At 44.6% G+C, this 17,426-nt stretch overlaps 1 protein-coding gene across 1 annotated transcript in view; it reads left to right on the top strand.

The window, feature by feature from the left end:
• The window catches only part of Snx25 (sorting nexin 25), a 113,609-nt gene that overhangs the window by 52,858 nt on the left and 43,325 nt on the right, over window positions 1–17,426 (top strand). The window contains exon 5 of the mRNA XM_051169724.1: window positions 691–877. Within this exon, the coding sequence (XP_051025681.1) occupies window positions 691–877 (187 nt within the window). The remainder of the gene's footprint in view (window positions 1–690; window positions 878–17,426) is intronic.

The following is a 17,426-nucleotide window of genomic DNA, read 5'->3' as shown; positions in this document are numbered from 1 at the left end:
ATCCCACCATCCATCTGTGCCCATCAGCTGATTTACTAACTGCTCTACACTTAGTGGGGGTAGGTTTGTGATGGTGTTCCTGACTTAACCAATAACCAACTTCCTCCCCAGCATCTACTTTGAATAGTTGGGGGGGCATTGGCATTATTTACTTATTTATTTATTTTGGTTCTTTGGTTTTTCGAGATAGGGTTTCTCTATGTAACTTTGGCTTTCCTGGACTCTCTTTATAGAACAGGCTGGCCTTGAACTCACAGCAACCGGGCTGCCTCTGCCTCCATGAGTGCTATAATTAAAGGCGTACGCCACCACACCCTCTTACATTCATCTTTTGGTAGACTAGACTGATCAAAACATAATAATCCTTATGAAGTGAGGAAAACCGGTGTACTTAATTTTGAAGAGTTTTTTTAGTGCGAGTTCCAAAAGACTTCCTTCCATTATTCTTTTCACTCCTTTATCAACATAAGCATTGATTATACCATACATTAACTTATACAGAGCGATAAGCAGCTCCATGTGTACATATGCATGTGTACCTACTGAACATTTTAAAACACTCAAATGATGATAACTTCCCCCACTTGGTTAGTGGAAATGTTTCCCACATACACTTCAGTTGCATGATATGGAATCTGTGTCTTTAAGAAGGAGTCTGTTTCTCAGTGGCACCTTCTTTTCTTACTCTAGTCTTGAAGCCAGTAGTGGAGTTGCTGAGCAACCCTGACTACATTAACCAGATGCTCCTCGCCCAGTTGGAGTACAGAGAGCAGGTGAATGAGCATCACAAGAGAGCCTACACGTATGCCCCTTCTTACGAGGACTTCATCAAGCTCATCAACAGCAACTCGGATGTGGAGTTCCTGAAGCAGCTCAGGTACTTGGCCTTCAGTTATAGCACAGTAAAGGCGTCAGTTGCCATCCCTTGCCTAGCTAGGCCTGTGTGTGTGTGTGTGTGTGTGTGTGTGTGTGTGTGTGTGTGTGTGTGTGTGTGTGTGTGTGTGTGAGAGAGAGAGAGAGAGAGAGAGAGAGAGAGAGAGAGAGAGAGAGAGAGAGAGAGAGAGAGAGAGAATGAGTTCATTTCAGAGAAATGGAAGTAAAGGCAGTTCATAAATTTTCTCATTTAATGACAACTGCATTTGTCGAGCTTCTCCTTAATAGTGGAATTATAATTAATTTTTCAAAGCTTTAGGTTTTCCTGAGAATTAGGTAATAGGAGCTTGAAAGCTCTTGAGCTGTCACAGAGACCCATGTAGCTGTTCAGATGCCTGCCTGCCTGCCTGCCACAGGAAACCATTTGAAGGAGAGGGTGTGGTGTGGTGTGGTGTTGTTTTGCTTTAAATGACAATGTAAAACATTGTGTTGATTTTTATTTGTCTTAGAAAATGAAGAAGCCAGGGCCTGGGAACAAGGGCTTCCTCACTAATTATTTTGAGGAAGCATATCTGAAAATACCACAGGCACCGCTGGGAAGGGACGATATCTTTGAGACGTTTTGGGGTGTGCTGCGTGTTCTTCTCCTTGCATATACGCTGCGGTTATTTGTTGTCGGGTAGTGTGTGGCTTTTCTGGCCTTATTTCCCCACATCTCTTTTCTTTTCCTGTTCCAAATGGTAATGGGAAGGAAGGGAAACTCTGGTGGGCCAATTTTCATTTTACTAATAATTTTGGTAAATCATTAATAAGAAAGTAAAACGTTGACCAAAATTGGACCTTAGATGGACATTAGATTGGACCTAACATCAGAGATGTTAGACATACACCCTTCTTTTGCACGAAGGTTAACAGGGAGATAGCCTGTGCTGCAGAGTCTCTGATTTGGGTCATGCACTGCCGACAGGACATGTGTAGGACGTGTGTGTTCTTACCTATTATGTCATGGTTAATCTAGGTCTCACCGACGTCTTGTGACTAGTTATATTGTATGGCTTTGCTTATATATGATATCATGTCTATGAGCATTTTATCTTGGAATCTTATTTATGCATTTCCTCTCATGAATAATATTAAATGTGCTAAATTATAAAGTATGTACATATATATAATATATATTATCTATGTCTGAGTCAGTGAATTCCATCTTGAGAAGTGTAACGCTTAAGCTGATAGAAAACCCAAGAGCCAGCAGTCCACATTTATTACCCTAAGTGTACAGGTTCTGTCCACTTATAGGCCCTTCTTATCATGGCTTCCTTTGAAAAACTGCTCATAGAATCAGGTAGGGTGGCAAATACTGTGGTCCTGGCACTCTGGAGACTGAGGTGGGCGGCTGTGAGTTCGAAGCTAGGCTAGGCAGCCTAGCAAGACTCTGTGTCAAAAAGACAAAAAGAAGAAGCCCTACAGTTGCACTCTTGTGTTGCTTCTTCCTCCTAAGTCCTGTGCTCACACTGAGCTACGTGTCTGGCAGTCTTGTCTGTATATTGTGCTGTTCGTTCCTCCACTCGCATAGCCATGCCGACGTGTTCAACCTCCTTGCCTGTGTGCCGTGATCGTCCTCTATGGAATTATAATTTCTCCTTAAGATGCTGTGTAGGAGCAGATCCCTTATGTTCAAAAATGTCAAGCTCTGAGTCCCCAAGCAGTTTTTCTTTTAGTAAACATTCTATCCAGAAGAAAATCAGATGTAGACACTTCTCCGACGCCGGGCAAGTTTAATATAGCAGCCTAGAGCACCTAGTGGCAGGTTAGGTGACGCCATCAATATTCACTGTTGTTCTAGAACTGTGGGTGGATTCTGTATTTTCTCTCCAAAAGGATTCTGGCACCTCATATTGCTGACATAGGCAAGGGTGGTAACAACTTTTCAAAGAGATTTTAAAAGTCAGAACTAATGATTTTAAATGATTAAGTATTAATTTTCTATCTCCTTTAAAATAACTTTCGTATGCATTGTGTGTGAGTCTATGTGTGTATAGTGTGCGTGGGGGGGGGTTGCCATGGTATGTGTTTGGAGGTCAAACACAATCCTGTTTGGACAATCCTGTCTTTCGTTGTTTGAAACAGGGTCTCCTGTTTGCCCCCATGTACCCCGGGCTAGCCTGTGCTTCTAGGCTTCCAGGGATTTCTGTGTCTCCACCTTCCCTGTCACTTTAGGAATGCTGGGGTTACAGACGCATTTTACCATGCCTGGCTTCACGTGGCAAGTGCTTTTACCGACTGAGACATGTCTCTAGCCCCGCCTGCTGGTTCTCTAGCACCGTCTGCCATTTTACATGTGAGCACAATTTCTGTCATGGACTGAACAGTGATAAGAACTGATAGTTCATCTTTACCACTTTTCAAGAAACATTTGTTTGATGTATGTGAGTGCTTTGCCTTCATGTATATACACGCACCATGCTGTGTGTGCCTGGTTCCCCTCAGATGCCAGAAGAAGTCACTGGAGTTTTTTAGAAGTGGAGTTACAAATGTTTGTTAGCTACCGTGTGGGTTCTAGGAAGGACCTAAGCTCAGGTCCTTCACAAGAACAGCAAGAGCTCTTAACCACAGAGACAATCTTCCCAGTCCCACGGTTCATCCCTTAAGTGTGCAGGCCAAGAGCTCGTAATTGCAGGAAGGCTGCAGTTTGCCATCAAGGAGACGACACAGATCAGCAAGACTTGCCCATTAGACAAGAAAGGCACAGCATCTTCTGTTCCGGCATGAGGGAGAGGAATAATGATGCGTAACGGGGCTAGGGAAGTGGCTCGGGGAGTGAAATGCTTAGTCCACAGGTGTGAGCACTGGGGGTTGGATCCAGCGCCCCTGTAACACCTGGGCAGCCGTGGCAGCTTCCCTGCAGTCTCCTGAGGCAGCATGCGGAAGGCAGAGCTGGGCAATTGTTGAGCAAGAGGCCAGCCAGCCTGTCCACAGTGATGAGCCCTGGCCTGGGGAGAGACCCTACCTCAGTGTGTAAGACGGAGAACAATTAAGAAAGAACCTGGCATCAACTTTGGGCTTCAGCATGAACACATGTGCATGTATGCCCCCACACACGTGAACACACATAGAGACATAGAGACAAACATACACCCCACGCACACATTAAAAATATCTGCATGAAAATGTCAGAGAGAAAACTATTTTGTACGATAATCAAAACTTAATTTAAAAAATTTCCCCTTGAAGAGCCCTGTGCAACTGGCACTATCAGTTGTGGCACACAGCTATCCAGAAGAGTATCTAGTCCCTTCAGCAAGCTTGGCAAAGGGCTGTGGGGGGCAAATACTGTGGCAGGCATTGAGAGTTACCTTTAGAAAGCCCACGAGATTACCCTGTATCCTGAGGCACCCTCTCCTGGCCCGTGAAGCAGCTCTTTGGGCTTTGTTGCACAGGGTCTCAGGCAGTCCTGTCTGACCTGTGCTGGGGCATCTTTTACCTATGAGGAACTAAGCGTATCACAGGAACATAGCAGTGGCTAAGCTTTATTCTCTGCATCTTGCGCAGCCGAATCTGCAAAGACCCCCAGGATGACTGTAAGAGCAGTGGCCATGCTCTTTGCTTCAAAATGTAGGCGATGTTATGTAGATGAAATGTAGATTACATAGTCTTTGCACTTGGTTCATTACTGCCTGATATAAAATCTCTCTACCTAAGGATCAGATCTGCTTACTGTTGATGACTGTCCAAATCGCTTTTCATTACTTCCTTGTCTAGTCGATGGTGCTGAGACTTACTGGCCTGCAAACCCTAATGGAGCTGCTTTCTTTGATCATAATCACCCCTTACATGTTTTTCTGGTACAATCAGAGTACTCTGATGTCTGACTTTATTAGTGTTGAGGTCACTGTATTCAAACTACTCTCACCCAGACTGAAGATTGGCTGCTGCCTCGGGCAGGGAGTGCACTTTTTTTAGGCTAAGCAGCTGATGAAGTCATTTAGCTTTATATATTGCATATTTGGGAGATGATGCATGTTTTCTAAAGAGGTAAAGTCATTTGATTCATTTAGGCTGGGATGCATTTAAAAGATGAAGCAAACCCCTTGAGGGTGGTATTTCTAGTTTGAGCATAGTCTGGATACTTTCTGTGTCAGAATAAGATGCTTTCATGGTGCCGTTAGGCTATTCCCATGGGAGTATTCGGGCCAGAGGCACTTGGTTCCAGTGAACTGTATAGTAGCCTTTAGCCCTGGCTATATACCAGACTCGTCCAAGCGTTATGAAACTGACAGTTGGACATCCCTCTGTCCTTCTTCCCTGGGGTCAGAGCATTTGAAGTGAGGATGCCGTGGTTAGCTGGGGTGATGCTGTGAGCTTTCTGTAGTTTTCTAGGAGTAATGACCAGTGCCGCTAACCTGCAGGACCCAAACATGCGAGGGGCATCTTAGCTCCAGTATGCTAGGGAACACGTGCATCTGTTTCCTACTGCTGGTGCCAGTGGTGGGAGGTCACAGTCCAGGACATGAAACCAGGGCTCAGCAAAACTCAGAGATCAGGACCATACCAGGGACGCAACTGAATATTCTGGAGATAAACTGGGGTCCAAGTACACTGTAAAGGAGAGGTGGAGAGTACTGCTCTTACAGAGCCTTCAGCAAGGACAGGACAGATGGTGGCCCTGGGCAGCGTCCTGTGCTGCCGGTACTGGTGATCCCCCAGTGCGTTTGTGGGATGTGCTCTAATGAAATATATTGTTCCTCAACAGAAAAATAGAGTTACCTGGGCTTACTGCCAGGCATGTTTATGTAGCAGGGTTGGCTTTTGTCACTAGGACAGAAACAATACCTGAAATAAGCATTCTGAAGGAGGAGAGATCTGATTTGCTCCAGTTTTTATCCACAGTCTTTTGGCTCCATTACTTCCAGCAATACCTGGCAAAGCAGAACACTAGGGCCCACAGCATAGCTGCTCACCTCATGACAGACAGGAAACAGTGAGTGGGAGGGCCAGGGAGAAGATAAGTCGTAAGGGGACATAACCCTAGTGAGCTGCTTTCTCCAACCAAGTCCCATCACCTAGTAACTAGCTCACCACGGCATTAACCCATGGGCAAAGCTCTGGGACTTTAGACTCCAGCCACCGCTCCACAGCGCCACCAGCTGGAGAGCCAGCTTCAACCACATCCGTCTGCTGCTATTTTATATTTAACTCACCAAGTGGAGAGGAATGGGACATCGGTATTACAGAAAGCTCCCCTAGAGAATGCAACTCATATTGCTAATCTCTCTTTACATAGCATATTTTTCCATGCGCTGCTGATCTGAAGTCTCAGCTAGATGTCATGGTATGTGATTTGGTGTATTCTAATTCTTGGAAAACAGCTTGGGTATATGAGAACTCGGTCAAGGCATATCTGTTTTATTAATGTTACCATAAGTGTGATGAAACACCATGGCCACAGCAACTTGGAGAGGAAAGAGTTTACTCAGCCTACACTTCCACATCACAGCTCATCATGAATAGAAGTCAGGAACTCAAGCAGGGCAGGAACCTGGAGGCAGGAGCTGATGAAGATGCCATGGAGGGTGCTGCTTACTGGCTTGCTCCTCATGGCTTGCTCAGCCTGCTTTCTAGTAGGACTCAGGACCAACAGCCTAGAAGATAGCATTACATAGTTGGGCTGGGCCCTCCACCATTTAGCCTGATCATTTATATATATTTTTTTTCCTTGAAAAAATTTATTTATTATATGTATACAGTGCTCTGCCTGCATGTACACCTGAAGGCCAGAAGAGGGCATCAGATCACATTATAGATGGTTGTGAGCCACCTTGTGGTTGCTGGGAATTGAACTCAGGACCTCTGGAGGAGCAGTCAGTGCCCTTAACCTCTGAACCATCTCTCCAACCCCCTATAGCCTGATCTTAATGGGGGCATTTTTTTCAACTGAGGCTCCCTCTTCTATGATGACTCTAGCTTGTATCAAATTGACATAAAACTAGCCAGCACAATGTTGTATGGACACTTCTTTTTGCCATATTTATTGTGACAGAACAAATGTATCTTTATAACTGACCTTTCAGATAGATTTGTTTAAACCTGAGACTTCTCTGCCATGATAAACTCTACATTTGGGGCTAGAAAATTCATTAAGGCAAGGGGTTGTTCCATGCCTAACCAACACTCACTGGATGCCAGTCGTACCCTGCAGCTGTGATAACTAAAAACATCTATAGATGCTGCCAAATGATCCCTGTGTGCAAAATGTTGTCCTTGATTGAGAGTTTCTGGCTTAACTACACGAATAGGTTAGTACTAGTGGGCATTAGATTCAGCTGGAAGTCAAAGAAACCCCAACAAATGCTGATGGCTTTTAACATACAGCATTGCCTCCCAGCTTTGAGGTATGCTTGACAAGTAACATTTCTGAATGCAGTATATGTGGCTAGTATACTAAATCGTGAAACGTTTGTCACAGCAAGCTCACCATCACCTATCACTTCATGTTATTACAGTGCTTTGTTTTGTTTTTGTTTGTGGTGAGAGCACACAGGGTTGAATCTACTAACAAAAACTGAGTCTATAGTACAGAGTTAACGACTGTGGTCATGTGCTGTACCTTAGCACCCCAGAACTGACTTACCTAATACAACAGGCCCTTTGTGTAGTTTGACTGCATCCAGCTCTCCTGAATGCTCATGCCCAAGAGCCACTGTCCTGCCCTCTGCTTTTACGAGCTTGATGTGTGCATGCACATGTACACACACATGCGTGTGCACTGTAGAAGCCAGGGCTTGAGTTGGGTGTCTTCCTCTTACCTAAGACCTATCTCTCACTGTCTTAGTGTTCTATTGCTGTCAAGAGGCACCATGACCATGACAACTCTTATAAAGGAAAACATTTAATTGGGGCTGGCTTACAGTTTCAGATGTTTAGTCCATTGTCGTCATGGTGGGAGGCAGGGCGGTGTGCAGGCAGGCATGGTGCTGGAGAAGGAGCTGAGAGTTCTCGATCTAGGTCCACAGGCAGCAAGGAGGAGACTATATCTGGACGCAGCTTGTGCATAGGAGACCTCAAATTCCACCCCCACAATGACACACTTTCTCCAAAGCCACACTTCCTAATAGTGCTGCTTTCTATGGGCCAAGCATTCAACACGAGTCTATGGGGACCATTCCTGCTTGAAGCTTAGCAGTTGGCTGAACTCGCTGGTGAGCTAGCCTCCAGGGACCTCCCATGTCCAGCCTCTGAGCTTTAGGATAACAAGTACATATGCCCACATCTGGCTTTCTGCTTGGGTGCTGGAGACCCAAAATTAGGTCCTTAAACTTGTGAAGCAGACATTGTACCCACTGAGCTACCTTCAAGCCACAGTTTGACTTTACTACTCCACTTCAAAAGGAGGGTCATGAGCGGTGCGTGGTGGTGTATGCCTTTGATCCCAGCACTCAGTGGCAATGCCCCACCTCCTGGGATCTCTGCAGATCTTCACGGGCACTAATCCTGTAAGAGAACAGGGCCCTCAGTGGTACCCTTGCCTATGATTAAGACAGCAGTAGACTGCCAGAGCACTGGACGGTAGTGAACTCAGAGTGGCTCATCACTGCCGTGTCTTCATTGACTACCAACCCAGTCATCATTAGGTTTTTGTTTGTTGTTTGTTTTGTTTTCAGCTCTACTTATTTCCGGCCCCTTATTTAAAGAACAAGGTGGAGACTGAAACACTTTGTATGGAGAACGCTTTAGACCAAAGTGCTTAAGTTTGTGGAGATGGAGGATTACTTAGCTCAGAGAATGAAAACTTTATTGCATACTGAACTTGAGGTGGAATTCCTGGGTGTTTAACTCCAGCAGTCAACATTTGTGATAGGATGGAACCACTGATTTCTCTTTGTATGTATGCTAGGGAATTTTTTAAATCTCTAAATTGGTCTCAGTGCTTCTGTTAGGTACTTTTGCATCATTATGATTAAAACTACTTGGGAGAAATAACATAAGAGAGAGGTGATTTCCTTTAGACCTCTGAGTGTCTCCGTTTATGATGGCTAGAGCATGTGACAGAGCTGTTTCCATGCTGATGGGTCAGGGAACAGAGATACTAGCTGGTACCAGAGGTGGAAAGAAGGTTCCGAAACCCACTCTCAGTGACCTAATTCTGCCACCTTCAAAATAGTGCCACAATCAGGACCAACCACCCTAGATGGTTGGTCTTCTGAGGTTATTTCAGATTCCAGCCACAGCTTGGCACTTGTACATGAAGATAATGCATTAAAACTATTTGAATTGCATGCTTTTGTGAAGAACATAAATTATTTGAACACACTGGTTTTGAACAATGATCTCAAAATATATTGTGAAGCATGAGTAATAAAACAAGATGATATTGTGAAGGAACATGAAAGGAGAGATTGAGCATACCGCAAGACAAACTAATAGAGCATGCTAGAAACCAATAAGCAAGCTTAGCATGCTAAACAAAAGACTAGTGTGGGTGGACAAGGAGATGAAAAATCCGAGTATAAAATGGTGAATCATGGAAAAAATTTTATGAAAAGAATAAATGAATATAAGTCTAGTTTTAAGATACAGGAAGATGTGGGATTTGTTCGGAAAATATGCTTTGAAAATATTTTCGTTTTCCTATAAAGTAGAAACACATCAAATTCAGAACACAATTCCTTCTGTTGGTGTCTTAGACAGCAGAGGGCACCGGCGGGAGCTGAGCATGTCTGAAGACATACTCATTTTGGGTGAGGAGGGAAGAGAAGTCAACATTAGTGCTGCTGACAAGGGCGGTAGCAGACTCTTGAAGGCTTCTCTAGCCCAGCTAGGTTCTAAATAATTGATACCGAGAGACGATAATTTCTTTTATAAGCCTGAGAGCACTAGAGCTGGACAGATATCAACCCTCTAAACCATTTTTCTGTCTCCCAGCTACATACCCCAAGGTACTTGCCAATAAGCCATCCTGTGTGGGCTGGATCTGCTCCGTCACTCTGTCCCCGTGGCCACGTGCTCACGGTCCATTCTGCCCCATGGCGACTTCCTTCTCTCCAGCTTCCTCTCCTTCTCCTCCATCTTCTGCTTCCTCTCTTTTCTCCTGCCTCATGGTCTCTCTCAGACCCCAAAGCCTGGTAGTCTAAGCCCTGCCTACCTCTCTTGTGCCCAGCCCAGGCTGTCTGCAACTTTATTAGCTAATCAGGGGTAACTAGGGAGCAAAGTTACACAGCATCACTTGGTGTACATGGGAATGTGCTCATAGGAAGTGTAACCAGATCCTAGGGAGGAGCCAGAAATCAACAGTGAAATACACTAACACAGACCAACCCCCAACATAGAGCAACATGAAGTCTGATGGAGGAGACATTGTGAAGTAAGTAAGTTTGTTATCTCTCTGCATTCAAGAGAGTTAGTTGTATGCTTACCTTTGGAGTGCCACTGCAGTTGTGGATGGGTGTCTCTGCTTCACGAAAAATACCCACCCACAGGTCAGTGTGTGTATAGCACTTCACCCAGCCTTGCATAGTCCTACTTGTAAGCTGTAGCTGCTATTGTTATTATATCCCATAGAGTCAGGTTCTGCAAATCAGTTTATTTTTGTTGTGAACACTCATCAACTACCAGTTACCAACTAATTTTGGGGGCTAGATAGGCCTGAGCAACAATGCCCTTCTTTGCTCTGAAGCTTGAACCATTGCAGAGTCAAGACATAAGGCAGAGGTCAAAAGGACAGTTTCTTTCCTGGTAGATAGCTGAGAATTCATTGTTCCACATGTAAGCAGTGTACTAGCTAACCCAGGACTAGCTAGTCAGTTTTGCCTAGAAATGCTGGACCAGAGTAAGGCCTCCATATCCCTGCTTGTACCATTTCCCCACCTCCCTGGCAGACCCACGTCTACCTGCTAGCTGCCCTTGAAGGAAAAGAACATACACCCCGAATAGGAAGTGGGTGAAGAGGAAGTGGATGAAGAAAGGCTTGCTTCACATACTCAGTTCCTCTTTACCTGTGACCAGGTTAACCCCTCCCACCCTTGCTTCACTGGGGAGTAGTAAATTGGGGAATGAGAGATGCCAGAGTTGGGCCTTCTCATACTTGGAAGGAAACATCAGCAGTTTTCCTTTCTAAAGGTGGGCAATACTGAGTCCCTGTGGCAGCAAAGTGCTTTGTGACTCATGATTCCAGCCACTGGAAGGCGGGGAAGATAGGAGGAGCGGCACAGTAGTCTCTTTAGCAGCTGGTGTTTGAGTGGACTGAGAACTCTGGCTTTGGGGCATTTGCCAGTTTCTTCAGGCACAACTATGCTCAGTCACCACCGTGCTGTCATTGAACATGGGATTGGGAAGAGTTTGTAACAGTGACTCTTTATGAGTGCAGTATATCCATGCTGATACAGTAGACAAAAGTCATCTCATGGGCGACACTAACAATAAGGAGGTGATGATGCCCACTGTCTTGGGGTGACCAGTCTCTGTACTAATACAGAAATACAATTGTAGAGATGTTCAAGGTTTAACTGCCTAAATGTTAATCGAGGAGCTGGAGAGGTGGCTCAGCAGTAAGAGAGCACTTCCTGTTCTCCTGGAGGACCCAAGCTGTCTTCTCAGCAATAGTGTTGGACAGCGCACAACTGCCCGTAATTCCAGCTCCAGGGGCTCCAACACCTCTGGTCTTTGAGGGTACCTGCACTCATGTGCACATATCCATACACACACACAAACATACATATACATATGAATAAAAATAAACCTTTAAAAAGGCTCCCTACAGTAATCATTCATGCTTCTAAGGTAGCAAGATCTCAGGCTCACAGGTCACATAGAAAGCCAGACATAGAAGCACAGGGCTGCCGTCGTCTCAGTATCGGGGAGGCTAGAGTGATAAGGTTGAGGTCAGTGTAATGTTGCCTTCTCCGTGGAACCCAGGCTGAGTTCCCACCCGGGACTTAAAGAAAAAGAGGTGGCTCTGACTTAGATAGGGTTAACTGAGGAGGTGAAGCAATGCGTTATCTTACTTCAGGTACGCTTTACTCAAAATGTGTCATAAAGTCATTAGGGAATTTTCAGAATCAACTATAAAGCTCAGCAGCAAAGTAACGTTCAGTAAATACTCCGAACAGAACTGTGCAATGCAAGCACTGAGAATAAGCTTAGTACTTGGTAGTACTTGGTACTGCATGCGGACTATATACCCGAGGAAGGACGACAGCAGTGACCTGCGCGGGGAGCACTAGGAGAGACCACAGAGCTAACAGTCTGGCTTTCTTGAGGTTAGCAGGCAGGAGTGACATGACACGGCCTTGGTAAATTTTTTTTTATAACTTCTGGGTACTAGAAAATAAATCTGTAGGAATATTAGGTTATTTATTGATAATAAAAAGCATAGGCAAGACTGAAAATAAGACTCACTATGCCAGACAGCAGTGGCACATGCCTGTAATCCCCACACTTGGGTGGCAGAGGCAGGCAGATCTCTATGAGTTCAAGGCCAGCCTGGTCTACAGAGAGAGTTAGAACATCCAGGCCTACACAGAGAATCCCTATCTCAAAAAAAAAAAAAAAAAAAAAAATCACTAATCATAACAGATGAATTTTTTTTTTACACTTAGGACAGAGGGTCTTACTGTGTAGCCCAAACTTGTCTTGAACTCATGACAACCCACTATCTCGGCCTCCTCTATGAAAATTGTTGATAATGAGAGTATTCCCAGAGTATTTATATGTGTGTAGGGGAGAAGGAGGTACTGTGCACGTTTGTATAAATCATGACACCTTACTCCAGCTGCTCCAATCCTGAACTTCCTACACACCGCGGCTCACAGAAATGAGATTCCTCAGCCCCTGTGGTGGCTGGGTAGTACCTAGGGTAGCTGGTAACTCAGTGACTTATGTCAGATGTCGTTTTCTGTGTGTGCCACGAACGAGAAAAGGTTAAGCGTGTCTTTGTTTTTCCTGGAGTCATCTTTTGCAAACTAGAAAGATAAACAGGATTGAAACCCTAGTTCTCTACCCTCCAAGTCCTAACTTAAGATCTCTAGCCTGTGCCTCTGACGCTGTGCCCAGTACCGCTGATAGCAAGCGGCCTCGTGCAAAGAGCTGCAGACTATGCCATGCTCAGCAGTACTCAGACACACAGGAAAGAAAGACCATGCCTCTTTTTTTTTTTCTTATAATAATGCTGATTGTTAAATATTTGATGGTATCTACTGTTGGCAAGAGTGTAGAAAAATAGACATTCCATGTTAGTGGCAGATGTATATCTTTTTCTATAATGCTTCTTTTTTGTCTAGTTACTATTCATAATTTACCTTAAGAAAATAATCCTGAGTTTGTGGAAAGATTTTTTTCCCCAAGAATATTAGTTTGCTTGTTTGTTTTTGCAGTTTTGTTTAAAACTTTTTGGGGCCCAGCGTGGTGGCGCACACCTTTAATCCCAGCACTTGGGATGCAGAGGCAGGCAGATCAGTTTGAGTTCAAGGCCAACCTGATCTACAAAGTGAGTCTAGGACAGCCAAGGCTACACAGAGAAACCCTGTCTCAAAAAACACGAACCCCCCCAAACAACAACAACAACAAAACAAAAAACTTTTTTAAAAAAGATTTATTTATTTATTTATTACATATACAACATTGTACCTACATGTGTGCCTGCACACCAGAAGAGGGCACCAGATCACATTATAGATGGTTGTGAGCCTCCATGTGGTTGCTGGGAATTGAACTCAGGACCTTTGGAAGAGCAGCCAGTGCACTTAACCTCTGAGCCATCTCTCCAGCCTGAAGTTTTATTTAAAATAGAGAAAAGTTTGAAATAACCAAACATTTAACAATAAAGGTTTAGTCTTTAAAAATGGTACATCCATAGTGTGTATTATTAATGACATAGAATTAGAATATTTAAATATGCATCTATGAATATTAATTTTAAAGACTTATAGTATTTTTATTCATGTACATTTGTGTGTATTTGTATATACATGTGTGTATGTGAATGCCGCCTCATAGATCTGAACACAACGTTTAACACCCTAGAACTGAGGTTACGGGGATTGTAACTGCCAGACATAAGTGCTGGGAACCAAACTCAGGTCCTCTGGAAGAACAGTAAACACTCTTAACCACTGAGCCATTGCTCCAGTCCTCAGATTATTTTTTAAAAACTATCTTTAAGATAGTATGAGTTATAAAGTCTTATAAAGTCCCCCCCAAAAATAAAATAAAATAAAAAATAAAACAAGTACTGAGCAGGAAAAAGGGCAGATGTGAATGGAGGTTAACGCTGTGTGCTGTGTTTTGTGTGTTTTTCATTTTCTTTAGTGAAAGACAGTATCTTAGAGAAACTAAATGTGGGCTCACGTTGAGAAAATGAAGTCTGGCTGGCTGCAGTAACAGACTGCACAGCCAGCCACCCAGTTAACAGGAAGTAGCATTTCTCCCTGATACACACTGCAGCCGTAAAGGGCATTATGATCCCCACTTCTTGAGTTTTCCTAATCACTGAGATTTCCCTCCCCACCCCAAGGCTTAGACCATTGGACACTTGATTGAAGTTGTACCAGCAGGAAGGGTGTACCCTGGTGTTGACTGTTAACACACAGAAACACCTTAGGTTTATAACTGAGACACAGAGCTCCAGCTTTGAGGCTCCTGCACATAGCTTTCCTTAAAGTTATGGTCCCTGAGGAAATTGAACCCTGATCCGCTCAAAGTTGCCTGCGTTGATAAAGCCCTGCTTTTGAGCTATGAAGCAATGCTTCCTGTAAGTTGTCCAGGACTGCGCTCTCCCCTGGCACAGTCCGTCTGGCATACATTCTCCAGCCTACTGTAGTTAGAGACCTCAGTGTATAAACCTGATTTGCTTAGATTCAGGACTAGAGAGTATGGGGTACCTTTTTAATTACGGAGAAGTATGGCTACATTAAAAATCCGTATACATCTCTTACAAACACACATGCACGCATGCACGCATGCACATACAGGCCAGCGCACCGGGGACTGGGGAGGAAGGGGAGGAGAGACAGAAACAGAGACAGAGAGGGGCAGACTGCTGAGACTGTGTTTGGAATGTAGGTAACTTTCAAGTCCACTTTCTACGGCTCCAGGCCTGGAGTGAGCAGTAGTTGGTAGAAGTGTGGTACTCTGCAGGCCGCTTTGGAGCTCAAGGCATCTCAAGTGTCTCAAGTGTGCGGGATTACTTCATAAATACCAATCTGCTCTAGGTCTGTTTAGCCGAATTTAGTGATTAAAGTGAAACAGAGGTGAGGTGGCTACTCAGAGGAGCAAGTGAGGCCTCTTTGTGTAGTTTTTACCTTGTCCATTACAGAAGAGAGACTGTAGGCAGGGGAAGTGCTGGAGCTTGGAAGTAGTTGAATTGAAGTTATGGCAATTCTCCTTAATTAAATTAAAAGATGTGTGGGGTTTTTTTTTTTTTTGACTACATTTGTTTACTAATTGTGTGTGTATCCATGCACACATGTCACAGGGCATCTGTGGACAAGTTAGGCCAGTTGGTTCTCTCCCTCCACCACGCGTGTCCTTGGGATCAAACTTAGGTTGTCAGGCTTCGTAGCTCAGCAGCAAGCCCCCTTGTCTACGGAGCCACCTCACCAGCCTGCTCTTCTTGTTGAGTTCACACCATCATTTTGGGGAGACATACCAACAATTTACACAGGTCTGATCAAGGCAAAGCCTACAACTATCTCTTGGTTTTGGAACCAGTCTCAAAGGCTGCTGCCGGGTGTTTAAATAGCTCCCTAGAGACAGGGAGTGTGTGTGTGCTGTTTGTAATAATCCAGCATTGCAGACACATGAGGATATAAATAGCTAAGCAGTAAGGCAGGTCTTCAGGCTAGAAGTGGAGTGAAGTGGGTTTAAAAACCAGGCAGTTGTAGCATTAAGTCTCTCATGATGAAAGAGCAATCCTCAGCATCATGGGGAATGGCCATGACCTCAGGTGTTTTAGAACTGATGGGATTTGAGCAGATAAGGGGAGGGAGGAGATTGTGTGCGAGGGTTGGGAGTCAGGGAAGGGCTGCAGTGTACCGGGAGCCTACAGTCTCACTACGCTAGGGGGATATGGAAGGCACAAGTCTCGGCGCTATCTGATGTGAGCCGCGCTTCTATACTTTGAGCTTTAGAAGAGCAGGGGAGTGGGTAAAAGCGTGAGGTGTGGGCTAGGCAATCCCCAGCTGTCATTCTGGGTGTGGTACTTACAAGCAGTGTAACTTTGTTTGGATTTCTTAATCCACCTGAGCTCTGTTGTCTACTTCTGAGTGGGGAGGTGACTGTAGCATCTATTATAAAAGAAACCTAGTACCTAGTGCATCAGCTGTAAATTGGGAGCTCCTGTTACGCTGTAATTTCAGGAGTTAGCTTTAAAAAAAGTGTCAACTCTTTACTCAGATGGTGTGTATTTCTTCAGTATCCCATCTTTTTTTGTAGACAAAGCCACAAAGTTTCCTTGGACTTAAAAATGTGTCATCAGTTTTTAGACTTCCATGACTAGACACACAATGACCAGACACCCCATCTTTGTTTTTCCATAGCACTCTTTGAGGAAGTATGACTCTTTAAACCGGCAGCATAAAATAGTAAATGAATCGGCTTTATTATCAGGCAGAAGTGAAATGGGGTTTGAGAGAGGACAGCTTTTGATGTAACGTGGTAAGAGAGAAGGCACGAGTGGCGAGCTCCGATTAGATAGGCATTCCTTCCGGGAGGTGGCCTTCTGGGAGGAAGCAGAGGAAGAGCCAGGAGAAACTAGTTTGGAGACTGGCCCAGAAGTTGGCTTGCTTGGGCTCTGTGTCTCTATGGAGGGGAAAAGGAGTAGGGCTGGTGGGAGAGCTGATGCTAGTCTGCTTGTAGAGGGGAAGGCAGCCTAGGCGGGGTGTGGGGGTGTGGGGAGGCTCCTTCTGTGAGGAGGTGCTGAGCAAGGAAGGGATGGGGTGAAGGAGGGAGAGGGGTTTGTCAAAGGTGCTCAAGTGGGTTGGGACGAGAGAGAAGGACAGACTGATGAGCCAACGCCGTGACCCACAGGTTAGGAAAAAATGGGGTGACAGCAGGAGGAAGAATAGGAGCGCCTTTGAAGATGTGCAGAGGACAAATCAACAGGGCTTTGAGATGGGTGCCCACTAATAGACTGGGCTTCTCAAACAGAGCATTTCAGAAAAATGGCGACACTAGTGCAGAAACGGAGATGTAAGCTTAGGGAATCAAGAAGAGAGTGAAACAGGAAGAGAGCAACAGTTTAGAGAAGTTTTTAAATGACGCATAATTATACCAGTTTAATACAACCGCCCTTCTGTCAGTCCCGTTTGCCTGGTAGTAGTCCAGGCTCATTTGCAGTCATATGTCTGCAGTTATAAATACGCACATCATTCATATTTTGAGAATTAAAGTCATATAAACATTTATTTACACACATTGTTTAAATATAAATACCATTGGCTGAGTGCTTTTCCTTGAATCTGGTTAATCCCCAGTGTCCTGAAGCAGAGACCAGCCACATCAGTGTCTGTTCCTGTGTGTCTGAAGCATAGGAAAAGCACAGCCAAAAAGAAAGCAGCTTT

This window comes from Acomys russatus, chromosome 27 (genome assembly GCF_903995435.1).
Source record: "Acomys russatus chromosome 27, mAcoRus1.1, whole genome shotgun sequence".
NCBI classification, from domain to species: Eukaryota; Metazoa; Chordata; class Mammalia; order Rodentia; family Muridae; genus Acomys; species Acomys russatus.
The sequence above is the reverse complement of the archived record's forward strand: the minus strand, read 5'-3'. Positions and strand labels throughout refer to the sequence as shown.